We start from the raw sequence: 18,829 nt of genomic DNA, 5'->3' as shown, positions 1-18,829 counted from the left end.
GTCTCGGTCTCTCCCTTTTCCCCCTCTGGGGTGCGCCATGAGGAGACTGGTGGCGGCGGGCGGGCAGGCAGCCCCTCTCTTGTGAGACTTCCGCCGCACTGCCAGGGGAAGCTGGAGGCGGCGGCAGCAGCGGCTGAGGAGGCGGCCTGAGGGAGGAGAAAGAGGAGGGGATGGGGAGGGACGCAGAAGGGTGGTGCTTCAGCGGCTGCCGCGGCGCCACAACCGCCTCATGCTGGGCTCGGGGGTGGCGTGGGCGAGAGTCTCCCTCCCTCCCTCCCTCCCTCCCTCTCTCAATGGAACTCCTCGTGCCAGGACGACGGCAGCCCCGACGTACTGCTTAGCATTCCCTCCAACCAGTGCAGCATCTTACTGTAGTGATTTTCCCCTCTGGATCCCTTTCATAACTCTATTTTTATAAATCATTTGTCCATCCATAGTTCAAATTTTTACTACAAGTTTTCTGTCAATCATACCAATGCATGTAACTCTTTACAATAGCTTTTCAAATAAATTATAAACGTTCCCCATTCTTTATGAAAGAGGTCCTCTTCCTGGTTTCTAATTCTGCCTGTAAGCTTTGCCATCTTGACGTCGTTCATCAGTTTTGTCTGCCCCTCTTCTTTGGTTGGAGATGTAGACCCTTAGGATCATCTAGTCCAACCCCCTGCAAAACACAGTCACTCGCAGCAAAAGCAACATGGCTCCATCAGTGGCAGATGTCTGTATAAGCTAAGCAAAATCCCTTATTTTGGCTGCTGATCCCTTATTTTCGAGGCTGCTGGTCCCTTATTTTCAAATCTGTAAGTTGACAGCTATGCCCATGAGCAGCTATCATTGCTCAATATCCTGCAGCAAACATGCGACAAAAAGCACAGGGGCACTTGGAGGTAGCAAACCCTCCTTCTGTACACAGCCAAGACTCAAAGGATGGGTGGAAGCTAAGACTGCAATCCACCGGTGGACCACTGGCCAGCTACCGGCCTGCTAGCTCCTAGCATTCATTCAAAGTATGTTAGCTTGGGTGAACTGTGGGCTCTGGTTCTGTCAGGCACTGCCTATATTGATTTTGATCTCCTTCAGATTGCCTGTTCATGGAGTGTTCATTCCAACAGGCTTGGCCTAAGCTTACACAGAAGTTTGACCACATCCAGCCTTTATTTGTTCTGCTTTGATTGCAGAGAAGCTGTACAACAACAAGCATTCATCCTGGTTTGCTTGCAGGGTGTGGATATATCTTCCCATTGATCACCAATTCATCTCACACTTTTTTCAGTGCATTGCCCCATCGCTCTGTTAATCACAACCAGTCCTTTCTTAAGTGGATTTGTTGCAGCAGAGCACTTTAATCTACTTTAACTGGGCAAACCTTAATTTCCAGTACATGCTCAAATCCCTGCAAAGGAATGACTTTAGTGCATTTATATCCCTGCTCTCTTTCTGACATGGCATTCAAAGCAGGCACTCTTTCATTCTGGCACCGATCGAGGTGGCCCTGCAATCATGTCCAATGTGCTTAAACAAGAGCGCACCGTTGGCATCACTTAACACAGGCTAGTGTTTCCCTAAGAGAGTCAGGCTGTTTGCTTTGTAAATTTGGAACACATTGCTGGACCACAGTGGTTCTGGTGTTAAAGCTATGCAAGCCCGAGGTTGGCTATTCTGCTAAATAGGAGGCACCCAGGTCTGATTTGGTTGTCTGAATAGGCAGCAGAAGGGCAGGTTGGGTTTCTTCGGTTTACATTTAAGCTATGAAGATCAGAGAATCAGCTGCTTCACTTCCTCATGGAGATAAGAATCACCCAGGAATGCAATAAACTCCACTATGTCCCCATCAAATCTCTGAAGTCCTTAAAGAATAGCTGAAAGCTTCAAGGAATTGATTAATCTTTCTGCACCTCTTGAGTATTCTCCAGTGAGACTGAAAGGGTTCTGGAGGAGTCATCTGTGGTGTATTTCATCCCGGAAGAGAGAGGCAGTGGAAAGTCTTGAGCAATTTTAAACATCAGGAACTGAGCGGTCCATGGAAGATTTTGCCAGCCCACTCGAAAGCCTTAGGAGACAGAAGGAACAGGAATCAGCCTGAGTGTCGCAAGAGCCCTTTAAAAGGGGTCAAAATACTCCCTGCAAAATTCTGTTTTACAGCTAAGGCCACAAAAGTTTTTTCCTCCTCTCCCACCCGAGTAATACTAGAAGTTAAAGTCACTTAGTTAAATTGACTAGCGATGGGAGAGCCAGAAGGAAGTATTATTTTTCATAACACATTATTAGATTGCATTGCTTCCTGCCTCTGATATGGTGCCTGCCATTACCTTAAAAGGTAAAGGTAAATCATAGAATCATAGAGTTGGAAGAGACCACAAGGGCCATCGAGTCCAACCCCCGGCCAAGCAGGAAACACCATCAGAGCACTCCTGACATATGGTTGTCAAGCCTCTGCTTAAAGACCTCCAAAGAAGGAGACTCCACCACACTCCTTGGCAGCAAATTCCACTGTCAAACAGCTCTTACTGTCAGGAAGTTCTTCCTGATGTTTAGGTGGAATCTTCTTTCTTGTAGTTTGGAGCCATTGCTCCGTGTCCGCTTCTCTGGAGCAGCAGAAAACAACCTTTCTCCCTCCTCTATGTGACATCCTTTTATATATTTGAACATGGCTATCATATCACCCCTTAACCTCCTCTTCTCCAGGCTAAACATGCCCAGCTCCCTTAGCTGTTCCTCATAAGGCATCGTTTCCATTAGGTCCAGTCGCGGACAACTCTGGGTTTGCGGCGCTCATCTCACTTTATTGGCCGAGGGAGCCGGCGTACAACTTCCGGGTCATGTGGCCAGCATGACTAAGCCGCTTCTGGCGAACCAGAGCAGCGCACGGAAACACCGTTTACCTTCCCGCTGGAGCGGTACCTATTTATCGACTTGCACTTTGATGTGCTTTCGAACTGCTAGGTTGGCAGGAGCAAAGACCGAACAACGGGAGCTCACCCCATCACGGGGATTCAAACCGCCAACCTTCTGATTGGCAAGCCCTAGGCTCTGTGGTTTAACCCACAGCGCCACCCACGTCCCTAGCCATTAAGTGACTCTTAAAAGAAGAACAGACCAATTCATGGTGGTTGGGCCCTTCAGCCATTCTATATAAATGGAGCCTCCAGATTCAGAGGCAATCTGTCTCGGAATGCCATTTGCTAAGGGTCAAAAATGGATGAGTGTTGCCTTCATGCCCTCCTTATGGACTTTCCAAAGGCCTCTGGCTGACTGCCGTTGGGAACAGGATGCTGGACTACTTGACCCTTGGTCTGGGCTCTCCTTGTGTTCTTATATTTATGTTCAAGGTGGACAACAGAGACTGGGAGCTTCTGTGACTTGTCTGGCACAGGACTGGGGGAATCTGTGGCCCCCTGGAGGTTGCTGGACTCCAAGTCACATCAAACCCCAGCCATGGTGGCCAACGTTCAGAGATGATGGAAGCTTGGACTCCAACAATGTCCCGGAACATTCAGAGCAGATAAAGCAATTCTTCATGTGGTGCATGATTAGACTATGGAACTCCCACCCACAGGAAGAAGCCATCAACTTGGATGGCTTTAAAAGAGGGTTGGGCAAGTTCATGGAGGGGGAGAGGGCTATCAGTTGCTACAGGCCAGCGGGTGCAGAATGCCGCAGCGAGACTCCTTACGGGGTCTTCGCTGCGAGATCACATTCATCCGGTGCTATACCAGCTGCACTGGCTCCCGGTGGAGTACAGGATCAGGTTTAAGGTGCTGGTTTTAACCTTCAAAGCCCTATACGGCCTAGGACCCTCGTACCTACGGGACCGCCTCTCCTGGTATGCCCCACAGAGGAACTTACGGTCTTCAAATAAAAACATCTTGAAGGTCCCAGGCCACAGAAAGGTTAGGCTGGCCTCAACTAGAGCCAGGGCTTTTTCGGCTGCGGCTCCAACGTGGTGGAATACTCTGACACAAGAGATTAGGGCCCTGCGGGACTTGACATCTTTCCGCAGGGCCTGCAAGACAGAGCTGTTCCGCCAGGCCTTTGGTCAGGGCACAGCCTGACTCCCTCCTTTGGCAATCTTTACAAAACTTTAGTTTATGGTTGCCATCAATTTTTGATTTTAATTAATTTTTATAATGTTTTTATAATGTTGCACTACTTTAGTGTTGTTAGCCGCCCTGAGCCTGGTTTCGGCTGGGGAGGGCGGGATATAAATAAAATTTATTATTTTTTATTATTATTATTATTATTATTATTATTATTATTATTATGGCTTGGCTCAGACTCCATAGACAGAGGCAGCAATGCTTCTGAATGCCAGTGGCTGGAGGGAGATCCCCTTTGCCCATGTCCTGCTTCCTAGTTTCCCAAAGGTATTGGGTTGGCCACTGTGAGAACAGGATCCTGGACTTGATGGGTCTGGTCCAGCAAACCCTTCTGATGTTCTCAAGATCTAAAGCCACAGGTTCTTCATCTCTGTGGCAGCAAGTTCCCAGCTGGGGTGACCTACGGATTGGGTGGGCATTTCTCAGCTCCCTCACTTAGCCGTTCTGCCCACTACCACTCCCCCAAACCCTAGGCTACTCACTTTTTGACCATGTGTTCGTAGATCACGGCAGGGACAATGGTCAGAGTGATGATGTTGCCGGCATTGGTGAGGACCTCTGTGATCTCCTTGTCCTTGAGAAGGAAGAGTTCAAGAAGAAGGTTGCTCAAAGATGGAATAACAGGTTTGGAATTGCCCAAGAAAGATGTTAGACTGTTTTTGTATGCCACAACTGCAGCTAGAATTTTGTTAGCTTAGAATCGGAAAACACAAGAAGTCCCAACAGTGAAGGAATGGCAGATGAAGATGATGGACTTTTCAGAGCTAGCCGACCTGACTGGAAGAGTCCGCGACCAGAAGGAGGAGGAGTACCAGGAAGAATGGATGAAATTTAAAGAATATTTAACTAAATATGCTAAGATAACTTAACTGGAAAAACTTGCAAATACCAGATAGGCTTAGGATTTAAATATGTAATGTTAGAGAATAACATGTTTAAAGTTAAAATGAAAAGAAAGAAAGATGTTAAGTGATTAAGTTAATTTTATGAGAAAATTGGTTTTGGAAAACTGTTACAATGATATACACTGAAATTCAGCCAGGGGGATTTGAGGAAGTCACTTAACAATGTTAGTAAGATTGGATTAAGTACAATTAAGATGTATGTATGTTTGTTTGTTTGTTTGTTTGTTTTGGAAAATCAATTTTAAAAATTGAAAAAACAAAAAAAAACAAAGATGGGGCGAGCTGCCCCTTTACTGAATTACACAAGGGAGCCCCCCCTTCCTGTACCCATTAAAAAACGACATTTTTTCTTGTGCCCCCCCCCCCCTGTTGTCTGGGGCCCCTGACAGCTCCCTGGGGGAAAGAGAGCAAAGCCAGGAGATCCCAACACTATTTGAAGGAGGATCTTGAATCGTAGAATTGGAAAGTTGGGAAGGGACCACAAGGGTCATCTAGCCCAACCCCCTGCAATGCAGGAATCTTTTTGGCCCAACGTGGTGCTTGAACCCGCAACCCTGAGAGTCAGAGTCTCACGCTCTACCCACTGAGCTATCCATGCTTGCCCCCCCTTTTACCTTTCTCCCCTCATAGCCCAGTATGTTCTGTCCTGTGCCACCCAAGCTCCACTAAGACTTGCCCGTCCAGAATGTCCCCAAGTACCTCAAATCGGGAGGGCGGGGACAGGATCTAGCTGGTGGGCCAGATTCCCATCTCTCTCTCTCCCCATGAACTCCCAGAGGCCACTTCTGACAATCAGGCAGGCTCAACCTGCCCACCTGTCAATCACCCGATGTCACCATGATGTCGGGCGACCCAACGTCAAAGGGAAGCATTGGCAGCTCACCCCACGTCAGAGCTTTCCAAACTGTGTGTCGTGACACGTTAGTGTGTCGGCTGCAGTGTGTAGCTACACCGCACAAATTCTCCCTGCGCTTTTCCTGGGGCTAGAAAGGGGTTAGTTTAACCTCCAGTTTGATAGTAAAACTGAATGACTGTGTCATGAAATGATGCAAAACTGAATTACTGTGTTGCAAAATGATGCACGTCTCAAAAGTGCACCACCAAGGTGAAAAGTTTGGAATGCTCTGCTCTAAGTGTGGCTGGGGTGTGGAAAGCTTTGTGAGGCAGACTGGAACCCATGCCAGAGATTTCCTATGCTTGCCCTAAATGGACCTCCTCTTTCTCGCTGCCCCACATGCCTGGACACCCCTCCAGAAAAGGACTATTTTATGCCAGCCACCGCTTTCTCCCTGCTCTTGAAATCTTTCCTCCAAACCTCCTCTGACCCATCAGTTCCAAACAAAACCAGGCAGAAGGTGTGGACCTGTATATGTGCCCAAAGAATGCTAGATGCTGCACATAACAGAGGACTTGCAAATAAACGTAATAATATTGACGCAGTCACAGTAGAGCACTGAGAGAAATGGGCATGGCTGCATCTGGATTTGGGGACTGGGTGCAAAATACAGCTTGGATTTTTTGATTGAGTTGTGTTTTGTTTTTGTGTTTTTTAAAAAGCAAGTTTCCAGCTTTTAAGGATTTGAACACAGCCCGAAATTTCCGTGGCTCCACAGAGCTCTCCGCAGCATCCTTTGCTCCACTGCCCCTTTCACACAAGAGTCCTTACCCTCAGGCCAATGACATTCTGCCCGTTCACTTCACAGATGTAATGGTTGATGAGGAGCCCGTTCCGAGCCGCAGAGCTGCCTTTGGCAAGCGAGTTGACTTGCCCTTTCTTGACAATGAAGCCCACATGGCCCATGCTATCCTTGTGCAATGTCACCGTGCGTTGGAAGGGCCTACCGAGCAAAGATTATAATGTTAAAGTCATGTAATAGCGTATCACACTATAAATACAATTATCATTTTACTCATTGTACCCCACCTTTCTGATTGAGTTGCCGGGGAAAAGAGCATACACCGGCTTAGCCATTTCCAATATCCAGAAAACCAGAGCTTGGGAAACCAGGCCTTTGAGCCTGGAAGCCATTAGGATTTGGGTGGGTTTTATTTTCAACCCCTTTCCTATATTTTTAGATATACCATATTTTTCCATCTACAAGACACCTCCTATTTTTGGGAACTCCAAATCAAGAAAATGGGGAGGATTGCCCAGAGTCGTTGATTGGCGAAAACCACTCACCCGCCATTGACAATTGCACATGTTGCTGAAGACATTGCCGTAGCGGCAGCCAATCACCTGCAGCCCTTCTCACAGCCACCAATCACCCACAATATCGCCGCTGAGAATCTCCCACTTGCCGCTGCGACCAATCGCCCAACCCACCTCTCCACTACCCATGTATAAGGTAAAGTTAAAGGGACCCCTGACCATTAGGTCCAGTCGTGACCGACTCTGGGGTTGCGGCACTCATCTCGCTTTACTGGCAGAGGGAGCCGGCATACAGCTTCTGGGTCATGTGGCCAGCATGACTAAGCTGCTTCTGGCGAACCAGAGCAGCACACGGAAATGCTGTTTACCTTCCCGCTGGAGCGGTACCTATTTATCTACTTGCACTCTGACGTGCTTTCGAACTGCTAGGTTGGCAGGAGCAGGGAGCGAGCAACGGGAGCTCACCCCGTCACAGGGATTCGAACCGCCAACCTTCTGATCAGCAAGTCCTAGGCTCTGTGGTTTAACCCACAGCGCCACCCGCGTCCCTACCCATGTATAAGACAAGGGATAATTTTAAAGCTAATTTTTAATTAAAAATCCTCATCTTATAGATGGAAAAGTATGGTATTCCTGAAAAGGCAAGCAGAGGAGAAGCGCCTGGGACTTGCATTTTATGAGCATCCTTGTCAGAGCTGCCTCCAGGTCCCAGCTCACAGAGGACCAACGCTAGGCTGTAGTTATGTACAAAAGTCTTTATTGAGGTTCAGTTTCCATTTTAAAGCCGCATCGCGCAGCTCTACGTCTCGACCTTAGACCGGCGAAGTCCCGTCTGAGTCTCCGCCCCTTCCACACCAGTTTAAGACTCTCGCTTTGCTCCACCTCTTCCTAAGTTCCTTTCTCCTCTGGGCCCTCCTGCCCGCTAGGGTTTCATCCTTTCTGGACTCCTCTGACGCTGACCCTGATGATTCTTCCCCCTCCTTCCGGCGGGCTTTAGGACCTGGTTCCCTATCCGGGCTACCTTCTGTGCCGCTCGCCTGTACATTTGAACTTGGCGCATGCGCCCAGCCTGCAACTTTCCTCTTGACCGTTCCCTCGCTCTCCGATGGAGGCGTGGCCACCCCTGACTCATCTTCTCTCGCTGGTGGTGAATATGTGGGCTCTGATACCTGGGACTCCTCCCCCCCACTACGCTCTGGTGGGGAAGCTGGTCCTGATTTCCAACTGCTGCTCTGGGAGTCCCCGCTGGCCCCTTGCTTCTGGGGTGTCCCCCTTGGGTCCCCCCTTGCCCTGCCCATCGGCGCCCCCTTCTGTGAATCTTCCGATTCGCTGGAGAGGCTCGTGGAATCTATCGGGCTGCTGTCATATTCTCCTACGCTGCCCTCGGATTGCTCCCCCTCGCTCTCCATCTCCTCTCCTCCCTGCGCTCCCGCTGAGTCCCTGACAATCCTTAATATTGCAGGCAGTTCTATGGTTCTTAGGAAAGGCAGCCCTTTAGGGTGATAAAACGACTCAGATAACCACAGCCACTTCCTGCTCCTCACCTGTCCCGGAGCACCATGACGATTTTCTCCGGAGAGGCTTTCTTCAGCGCCCGCTTAGCCTTGTCCGTGTTCCAGCCTGCGCAATCCTTCCCGTCGATCTGCAGGATCTGATCTCCAAAGCGCAGGCCCACCAGAGAAGCCGGGGAGTTGGCCTTGACCAGCTGCACAAACAAGCCCTGCAGAAGACATTGGGCTGGTGAAAACCGACATACTTGTTTTCTAAAACGAGACCAGCAAGGAAAGAGCCACATCTGCCTAGAGCCCAGAGGCAGGCGTCCCTGGGCAGCAGGTGAGATGGGATTTCGAGGAAGCCAGTCCCACATCTCTCAGAAGGGGAGGGAGTTGATGGCTTGGGCACCCAACAGCTGGGCTGATTGGCATCACAAACATGGACCACTTATAAACGCCATCTCCAGCTCCTCGAAAGATTCCATCAACGGTGTCTCCAAAAAAATTTACACATCACTTGGGAAGACAGGCGAACGATTACCAGTGTACTGGAAGAAGCAAAGATCACCAGTGTTGAAGCAATGATTCTTCAACGTCAACTTCATTGGACTGGTCATGTTGTGTGGATGCCTGATGATTGTCTTCCAAAGCAACTACTCTATTCCGAACTTAAAAATGGAAAGCGTAATGGTCAACAAAAGAGGTTTAAAGGCAGTCTTGGCCACCTCATGAGAAGAGAAGACTCCCTGGAAAAGACCCTGATGTTGGGAAAGATAGAGGGTGCAAGGAGAAGGGGAAAACAGAGGACGAGATGGTTGGACAGTGTTCTCAAAGCTACCAGCATGAGTTTGACCAAACTGCAGGAGGCAGTGGAAGACAGGAGGGCCTGGCGTGCTCTGGTCCAGGGGGTCACGAAGAGGCAGACATGACTAAATGACTAAACAACAACAAAGAACGCTGACCCAGACACAGCCACTGTAAAAACCGCAAGGCTGAATTAGATGGGCCTTTGGCTTCATCCAGTAGCACTCTCTGGCTCTTCCTGCCTCCGAAAGTCCTAACCTCAGAACTCACCTTATCAATGTTCCTTAGCTTCAGTCCTGTCTTCCCACGCTCGTCCTTGCAGAGGTGAACCTCCCGCAAGCCGGGCTTGATCTCCGCCCGACGAATCCCCAGGTCGCTTCCCGTCACGGGGGCAACCACCAAGCCCGATGCGGTGGGCGCTGAGGTCACAGCCTGCCAAAGAACCCAAGTTGTGGAACAGTCAATTTAATTTTCACCCACGCACACACTGGATAATGCGGCTGGTTCATTCTCCACATTATGTTTTGAGACTACAATTCCCATCATCCCTGACCACTGGTCCTGCTAGCTAGGGATCATGGGAGTTGTAGGCCAAAAAACATCTGGAGGGCCGAAGTTGAGGAAGCCTGTCCTGTGTGGTAGGGACATTCCTGATAAAGTTTCCTGAAGTCCAGGGCTATCCTGAAATCTCCAGGTTGGCCTGCCATTGAATATCCATTCAATGTGTGAAGCCTGCAAGCTTTAGCTCGGGCGTCTATCCTCCTCCCATCTCCCAATTAACCTCCATCTCCAAGGCTCAGCGGTGGGAGGTAGCACAGAAGGAGAATCACCAAAGGTCACTTCTAGGTCACTGAAATCTCAGGGTCTGCAATGCTCCTGACCTGGCTATCCTAGTTCCAGAACAGCCTTTCACTGGGTCACTGTACAAATTTGCATTCCTAGAAAAGCAGCATGGCTCAGTGGTTAGAGCACCCACTTTGCATGCAGAAAGGCCCTTGTTTAATTCCCAGCATCTCCCCATAGGGTTGGGGATCCCTGAAAACCTGGAGAGCTGCTGCCAGTCCGAGTAGACAATACTGAGCTAAGTGGGCCAGCGGTCCAGACTCAGCAGAAGGCAGCTTTCTATCTTCCTCCGACTGACTCAGCAAGATAATGTCATGGTGGGAAATCAAGGAACCACCAGGATCTGAGGCCACCGTTAAAGGTCACCCAATGAGTTTCAGGACGGAGCAGGGATTTGAACCCAGGTCTCGCTGGTCCTAGGCCAACACTCTAACCACTATGCAACACTGCTATGATTCCCATTCATTGCTCCACTCACTTTTGACTCTGTTCCCACCCACCCTTGGCATGTGGCCCTGCCAAGGTTACACAGAGGGGGATGTGGCCCTTTGGTGGAGAAGGTTCTCCACCCCAGAGTTAGTGTGGAGTATGGTGGTTATAGGGTTAACCTCCAGTGGTGTCCTGTATCTGGGAGGAGCTACCATGTGAAGCTGTGCGTCACAGTTCTTTGTCTGTGAGTTACCGTATTTTTCGCTCTATAAGACGCACCAGACCACAAGACGCACCTAGTTTTTGGAGGAGGAAAACAAGAAAAAAAATATTCTGAATCTCAGAAGCCAGAACAGCAAGAGGGATCGCTGCACAGTGAAAGCAGCAATCCCTCTTGCTGTTCTGGCTTCTGTGATAGCTGCACAGCCTGCATTCGCTCCATAAGACGCTCACACATTTCCCCTTACTTTTTAGGAGGCAAAAAGTGAGCCTTATAGAGCAAAAAAATACGGTACTTTCAGTTTAGGCTGAGACGCTGAGATACACAGAGTGTGTCTTTTGTGCTCCGGCACTGAGAGAATGTCTCCAAGTTGTGATGGTTTTTGTGGACTGATTTATGGCTGTAAATAAACGCTTTTAGAGATAGAAGAAACAGTCTCTGGACTTTTTACTTCTTCTTCTCACACGGAAGGCAACCGCTGCGACTCTGCACCTCTGCCTAGGTCGTTTTCCACAGAGTTTGGCCCAGGGGAAACGCGCTGGACGGCAGATTTATCCAAGAGTTAGAGATAGGCAGGTCTTGGCAGAATGCCCCTGCGCACAGGGAATCTGCAAATGCAACCGACAAATGAAAAGCTGTTGCAGATGACCCTCAGAAATGCTTACGTTTCCACCTGCCGGGGCAAGTCCCAGATTCTTTTGGACCTCCTCACTGGAGAGGGAGAGGCCCATGTAATCATTTAAGTCCGTGAGGTTCGGGTACAAAACTGGCAGGGCTGGAGAGGAAAGAAAGAGGGAGAAGTGAATTCAGAGCGTAAGCTGCACGATAATGCACTCTGCGCATTATTTCGTGCGTCAGCTGTGGAGAATGCAAAACAAAACACAAAAATCAAGTCTCTAGATCTCACGATGTGTTTGCACATGTTGACAATAAGGGCTAGCCCTCCGTCTAATCACCGCCTGTGCGGTGTGAGTTTCTTTTATCAGACCTGAATCTTCCAACGTTCAGCTTCCCATGAATTCTAGCGTTATGAGAGAGGAAGGAAAGCTTTCCTCTCTCTCCCCTTTCTCCATGCCCTACATGATTTTGTAAACCTTCTATCATGTGTTCTTTTCCTCGCCTTTTCTGCAAGCTAAAAACTCCCAGACACTGTAACTGTTCTTCTTAGAGGTCCATCCCGTTTTCTGAACCTCCTCCAACTCTACAATCTCTCTCTACATAATAATAATAATACTTTTTTATTTATATCCCGCCCTTCCTGGCTCAAAAACCGGGCTCAGGGCAGCTAACAACAAATTTAAAACACTTAATTATAAAAGCAGCATAAAATACAGTATAAAAACATGAATAACAATAAAAATAAAAAATCAATTAGATAATCTCCAGGGCTAGCTGGCTGAATTGGTCCTACTTGGGCCAGGGGAGAATTAGCTGTGGGGTCTCAGAGCGGGTGATCTTCATAAAAGGGGAAGCAAAGGGAAATAAAAGATCAGGCTGAATTCAAATTAAAGGCCAGGTGGAATAGCTCTGTCTTCCAGGCCTGATGCAAGGAGGTTAAATCCTGCAGGGCCCTGGTCTCATGGGACAGAGCATTCCACCAGGTCGGAGCCATCACTGAAAAGGCCCTGGCCCTGGTGGAGGATAGTCTGACTTCTTTAGGGACCTCTAAACTATGGTTATTCATGGACCTTAAGGTTATTCATGGACCTTAAGGAACGGCTAAGGGAGCTGGGCATTTTAGCCTGGAGAAGAGGAGGTTAAGGGGTGATATGATAGCCATGTTCAAATATATAAAAGGATGTCACATAGAGGAGGGAGAAAGGTTGTTTTCTGCTGCTCCAGAGAAGCGGACACGGAGCAATGGCTCCAAACTACAAGAAAGAAGATTCCACCTAAACATTAGGAAGAACTTCCTGACAGTAAGAGCTGTTTGACAGTGGAATTTGCTGCCAAGGAGTGTGGTGGAGTCTCCTTCTTTGGAGGTCTTTAAGCAGAGGCTTGACAACCATATGTCAGGAGTGCTCTGATGGTGTTTCCTGCTTGGCAGGGGGTTGGACTCGATGGCCCTTGTGGTCTCTTCCAACTCTAGGATTCTATGATTCCATGATTCTATGATTCCTCTACGGGGCAGACCAGGAGAGGCAGTCCCGTAGATACGAGGACCCTAAGCCACAAAGAAAGCTACATGACATCTCGGCACTGTTGAAGCTTGCATTGCGAGCCTCTGGTGCCACTGAAGGCTTTTTGTCACCTCTGGATTGTGTTACCTGCTGGCTTGGGTGGCTCGGCCTTCTCTGCGGGAGAAGCTGGAGGAGCTGATGGCACAACGAGGGCAGGGAGCGGAGCAGGGATGGAGGCTGGCGCCTTGGGGGCTGCGTGTGCCTGGGCCTGCGGAGGCAAGAAGGGCAAGTGATTAGGTTGGCATCTCCAGGGTCTTCTCCTCCCCACCGGACCCCAAAGATCCTGCTTTCCAGGAGGAGCGATTTGAACCAGGACTGAGCCGATGCATGAAGGTCCCATGTGCATGCTGTTTATATGCTTCCATAAAGGAATCCTTTTCTAGGAAACACCTCGGAGCAATTGGCCAATTAAAGACACAAGCTGTCAGGGCTGCCCGAGGTCCCAGCTCACAAAGGACCAACGCCAGTTCGTTGTTATATACAAAAGTCTTTATTGACGTTCAGTTTCGATTTCAAAGCCGCGGCGCGCAGCTCTACGTCTCAAACTCTAGACCGCTGAAGCTCCGTCTGAATCTCCTCCCCCCAGACACCAGTTTAAGACTCTAGCCTTGCTCCACCTCTTCCTTTGCTCTTTCCTCCTCTGGGTCCGCCTGTCCGCTGGGGTCTTGCCCTTTCTAGACTCTTCTGACGCTGAGTCCCCTGAGTCTGCCCCCTCCCTCCGGCGGGCTTTAGGACCTGGTTCCCAATCCGGGTTTTCTGCCATCCCGCGTGCCTGTACATTCGAACTTGGCGCGCGCGCCCAGCCGGCAACCTTTCTCCTGACCGTTACACTGCTCCTGTCACTGCTTCCCCCTTCGGGGAGGCTAGCTGGACCTGACTTCCCCTCCGTTCCCTCACTCTCCGATAGAGGCGTGGTCAGTCCTGACTCATCTTCTCTCCCTGCTGGAGGAGACGCTGGCCCTGATACATGGGACTCTTCCCCCCCCACTACGCTCTGGTGGGGGAGCTGGTCCTGATCTCCCGCTGCTGCTTTGGGAGTCCCCGCTGGCCCCTTGCTTCTGGTGCATCCCCCCTGGGACCCCCCTTGCCCTGGCCCTCGGCGCCCCCCTCTGGGAATCTTCTGATTCGCTGGAGAAGCTCATGGAATCTCTCGTGCCACTGTCATACTCCCCTACGCTGCCCTCAGATTCTTCCCCTTCGCTCTCCATTTCCTCTCTCCCCTGTGCCTCTGCTCCTGAGCCCCTGACACAAGCAATTAAGAACAATCTCGTTTATAGGAACAACAGTGTCAAGACCTGCATTTAAAAGGCTTGTTGGAAAGGGAAGGTCTTTAGTGGGTGGCAAAAAGGCGTGAGTGAATTTTATTATTATGCTCACAGACCAGTTCCGGCTCACTTACAATATCAGGAAAATCATAAAACACAACAGGGATACATTGAATTGCAATGGGTATAACAGAGACAATTCAGATATAGCGGCAGTTAAATATATATATATATATATATATATATATATATATATATATATATATATATTAAATCTTGATCATTAAAATATAACCTAAAATGGTCATTTAAAACCTTACTCATTTTGGTAGTACAGCTTGTTCCCTGAGTTTTATGGCAATTGCACAGAATTTGGCCACTCTTGGCGTGATCTCTAGATCCTTGTCCTCTACCAGGAGTTTTAGACACTGAAGTTCGGACCCATTTGGAGATTTTTGTATAACAGGAGTGATGAATACCAACGGTATAACTCCGTTGAAACGGCAGCGTAACAAGGCATGAGAGACAGTTTCTACCTCCATCAAGCCGCAGGGGCAGACTCGTTCCATGTATGGTTTACCCTCGAATCTGCCCTGCAATAAGGCAAAAAGGCAACAGAAGTGATGTCCGCCTGGTGTGTTTGTTTGTTTGTTTGTTTGCTTGTTTTGTTTGTTATGCCGCCCTTCATCCAGGGATCTCAGGGTGGTTTACAGCATAGAAATGCAAAATCAAAACACAAAACACATAATAAAAACAAAAAACGAAAGGAAGAAGCCCAAGGGAAGGACCGACTGGTCTCTCACCTTCAGAACGTGGTCCACTTTCATGTCCTCGAGAGATGGGTACAACGTCGCCATGTTTGCTGCTTCTTTCTGGGGGGTGAAGCACACAGAGGAAGATGCCAAGGTGAGGCTACAGCTCTGGGTTCCTGAATACGCAGGAGAACATCAGTGTTTCCTCAATGTTCTACTTTTGGGGAGGTACTGCCACTTTGTGGGGGGAACAGTCACTGATTTTTTAATTTAAAAAACACAGTGGACGCTTGGGTTGCGAACGTGATCCGTGTGGGATGTGCGTTCGCAACCCGCAGCACTCGCAAACTGCGTCTGCGCATGCGCGGGTTGCGATTCTGCGCTTCTGCGCATGCGCAAAGCACAATTTAGCGCTTCTGCGCATGCGCGGCCACTGAAACCCGGAAGTAACCCGTTCCGGTACTTCCGGGTTTCGGCGGTCCGCAACCTGAAAAAACACAACCTGAAGCAGTTGTAACCCGAGGTATGACTGTATATTAATTGAGTAGCCATATGCAATCAGATTTGAATAAATCCACACCTGCTAGTTTGACCCTCAGGTTTTAAAAAGAACTTGGAGACACACACAAGGATTAAAAGCAAACCAACCACTGCCATTCTATGAATCAGGATAATTATCATTATAAAAGTTATCGCCAGCCCTTCACCCAAAGGTACCCGGTGACACCTGTCGCTGGCTAGAAGTTCCTTTAACAGATTCATCTAATTGTCTTAACAGATTAATGCGGCAGCTATTTTCTAAAAAATGGTTAGGAACTACGCAATGCAGTTGCTCAATCACTTGAAAAAGATTGTCCCATGACGATGACTTGATAGGTGTTATCGTGCCCGGCTAATTGATGCCATGGGAGTCAGGATCACAGGTTAACTTGCATCACACACAGGAGTGATCACCGGATCATAAAAAGTTAGTCATAGGAAAATGCAGGATCTTCCAGGACAATGCAATGATTGCATTTCGCCACTTGGCATGTGTGCCACAGGGGTGGGCGGTTTTAAAATTAGATCTTGGAAGAACTTGATTTCAAGCCTGGCAGTTCTCCACGGGTGGCACCAGCACTGCCCCTCCAGCCAGCAGGATGCCATCACTGCAACAACCAGGGCAAAGAGGGAATATCCAGTGCCGGATTTACGTATAAGCTAAACAAGCTATAACTTAGGGCCCCACTCTCTTGGCCCCCCCCAAAAAAAATATACTTCTTCTTAATTGCATTTCACTATTAATATACTGGGATGCGGGTGGCGCTGTGGGTTAAACCACAGAGCCTAGGACTTGCCGATCAGAAGGTCGGCGGTTCGAATCCCTGCGATGGGGTGAGCTCCTGTTGCTCGGTCCCTGCTCCTGCCAACCTAGCAGTTCAAAAGCACATCAAAGTGCAAGCAGATAAATAGGTACCGCTCTGGCAAGAAGGTAAACTATGACCATTACCATGACCTCTGACCCCAGTTTACATAGCACTCTGTTTCCCAACCACATAGCTCTTTTCTTCTGATTTGTGATAAAGTTTTCTCGTTTTCTTAAGTACAAGAATTGCTTTGGGATTTTGTTTTTACACCTTTCTGTCTCTCTTTTGTAATTGTTATATATTGGAAATCAATAAAACTATATTTATTAAAGAAGAAGAATTGCATTGTTGAAGGAATCCTACAACTCGAGTAGCCCAATATTCTGTGTTTTTAAAAATAAAAAATTGAGCCTTTATTCTGAGAACAAACTTACACACAAAAAATAGATCGCTTAATGTTAAACCAAATGTAGTAAAACTATCATCAGGTTTCAAAATGTTCAATAATAATGCTTTAAGAATACAATGTAAACAAATTTATCGCATCTGCAATAATTCCAAATATCTTCTGTTGTCGTACATAGTCTTGCAGCTTAATATTCCAACACATTATAAAAATGGAACACTTTAAAATCAATGCATATTCAAGGCTCATCCTACTCAGAGTTGAAGAAAATGGTGATGGGTAACTTAGGTTTATTAATATCAGTGGGTCTACTCTGATACACAAATATGTCGACTCTCATATCAACACCCAATCCACTTAGAGCAGATTCTTCCTTTCTTAATTCATTTCTTAATTACTGCCAAGATGAGAACCATTTCCATATCTTCCTGTGTAAACTCCTTGATTTTACGTAACAAAATGTCACGAAAGGGTTTAAAGACAGTAGGTCCAAAAGCCTCTTTCGTCCTCAAGAATCCTCCTCCAAAATAACTTTAAGAAATTCACTAAATATGGTCAGGACATCGGCAGCTGCCTTTCTGGTTTGCAAAATCAGCTTCTAACAGAAGTTCGTAAAAGTTGAACATCCTGGGACTGCGAGAGAAAGTCCCTGGTGAGGGAGTCCAGGAGAACACAAAATGCTGGAAAGAGAGCGCTTATTAACTAACTGGCGGCTAATTAATAGCAGCCACAAGCAGCATCCAGAGCAGGGAATCAGTGGCTCTCCCAACTCAGTGGAGAGCAGCAAGGAAAACCACCCTCTTTGCAAATTCAGGGTGGCAGATGCAGAGCAGCTTTAGAAGCCTTTCCAAACAGCTGTCTGGGTTTTACAATCCAAGGTGGGAGCGTAGATTTTATCCAAATAGATGCCTTCGCTCTCCCTTCCCCCTTCCACACACAAAACAGAGCGGCGCTCTTACCTGTCTGCTGCCTCTGGCAAGAATTCTGCTCTTGGCTTGCGTGCTCCCAGCCTGCCTCTGACTTTATAACAAGGGCCAGGGCTCAGCCTGGGCTGGGCGGGGGCATCAGCTGACTAGGAAGCGAAACTCAGGTGGCAGAAGAGAGAACCAGGTCAGTGCACCTGGATGACGTCAGGGGAGGCGGCTCAGATTAGAGAGGCACTGGTTCTGCCATGTGTTGCAATGAAGCAGAGGAACGTCAGGTGACAGACTTCAGCCAGCCGGCCCAGTGCAAGTGGAATTTGCAGCAGTGTGGGGTGGAACCCTGAAGAGGAGCAGCTGGTCAGCCAGACCCTCTTCCAGGAAACTCCATTCTGTCCTCCTCATTTTTTTTCCTCCAAAGGTCAGCCTGCAGCTGAATATATTCAGTCCACAGCAGGTACACAACGTCTTGCTCAGCTTTGCTTCGGAACACATTAGCAAGGCTGGGGGGTGGGTCTTGTCGCCTGGGCAGCTGAAGACCTCCAGGCACACTGCCGAAGCTTGCGTCCTGAGGAAGGTCACTTCAGCGCTGCTAATGTCTGGAGGCGGTTGGAGGCTGGATGGCGGCTAACAGATTGAGGGTGAATCCTGACAAGACAGAAGTACAGTGGTGCCCCGCAAGACGAACGCCTCGCAAGACGGAAAACCCGCTAGACGAAAGGGTTTTCCGTTTTGGAGGCGCTTCGCAAAACAAATTTCCCTATGGGCTTGCTTCGCAAGACGAAAATGTCTTGCGAGTTCCTGCGGGTTTTTCCCCCCTTTTCCCCCCTTTTCCTAAGCCGCTAAGCCGCTTATCAGCTGATTGCTAAAAGCCGCTAAACCGCTAATACGCTAAGCTGTCAATGGGCTTGCTTCGCAAGACAAAAAAACCGCTATACGAAGAGCCTCACGGAACGGATTAATTTCGTCTTGCGAGGCACCACTGTACTATTTTTGGGGGGCAGGGGGGCGGGCAGG

The 18,829-nt window shown here is 48.6% G+C and overlaps 1 protein-coding gene across 2 annotated transcripts; it reads right to left on the bottom strand.

Moving 5' to 3' along the window:
• Nucleotides 1-773: 773 nt before the first annotated feature.
• On the bottom strand, nt 774-18,200 carry SDCBP2 (syndecan binding protein 2). 2 transcript variants are annotated; one of them, XM_079979858.1, is made up of 9 exons: nt 17,852-18,200; nt 15,192-15,260; nt 13,211-13,331; nt 11,609-11,718; nt 9,722-9,883; nt 8,699-8,874; nt 6,669-6,840; nt 4,580-4,671; nt 774-2,050 (listed from the first exon to the last, which is right to left on the bottom strand). In XM_079979858.1, the coding sequence occupies exons 2-9, from the start codon at nt 15,243-15,245 to the stop codon at nt 1,996-1,998; spliced, it is 942 nt and encodes a 313-aa protein (XP_079835984.1). In that variant the 5' UTR covers nt 15,246-15,260; nt 17,852-18,200; the 3' UTR covers nt 774-1,995. The 2 variants fall into 2 exon arrangements, with proteins under 2 accessions (XP_079835984.1, XP_079835983.1); XM_079979857.1 differs by having other exon boundaries at nt 15,192-15,316; nt 17,852-18,199.
• Between the last annotated feature and the right edge of the window lie 629 nt (nt 18,201-18,829).

This window comes from Podarcis cretensis, assembly GCF_951804945.1.
Source record: "Podarcis cretensis genome assembly, chromosome: 6".
NCBI classification, from domain to species: domain Eukaryota; kingdom Metazoa; phylum Chordata; class Lepidosauria; order Squamata; family Lacertidae; genus Podarcis; species Podarcis cretensis.
Note: the sequence above shows the minus strand (reverse complement) of the source record. Positions and strands in the feature narration are given on the sequence as shown.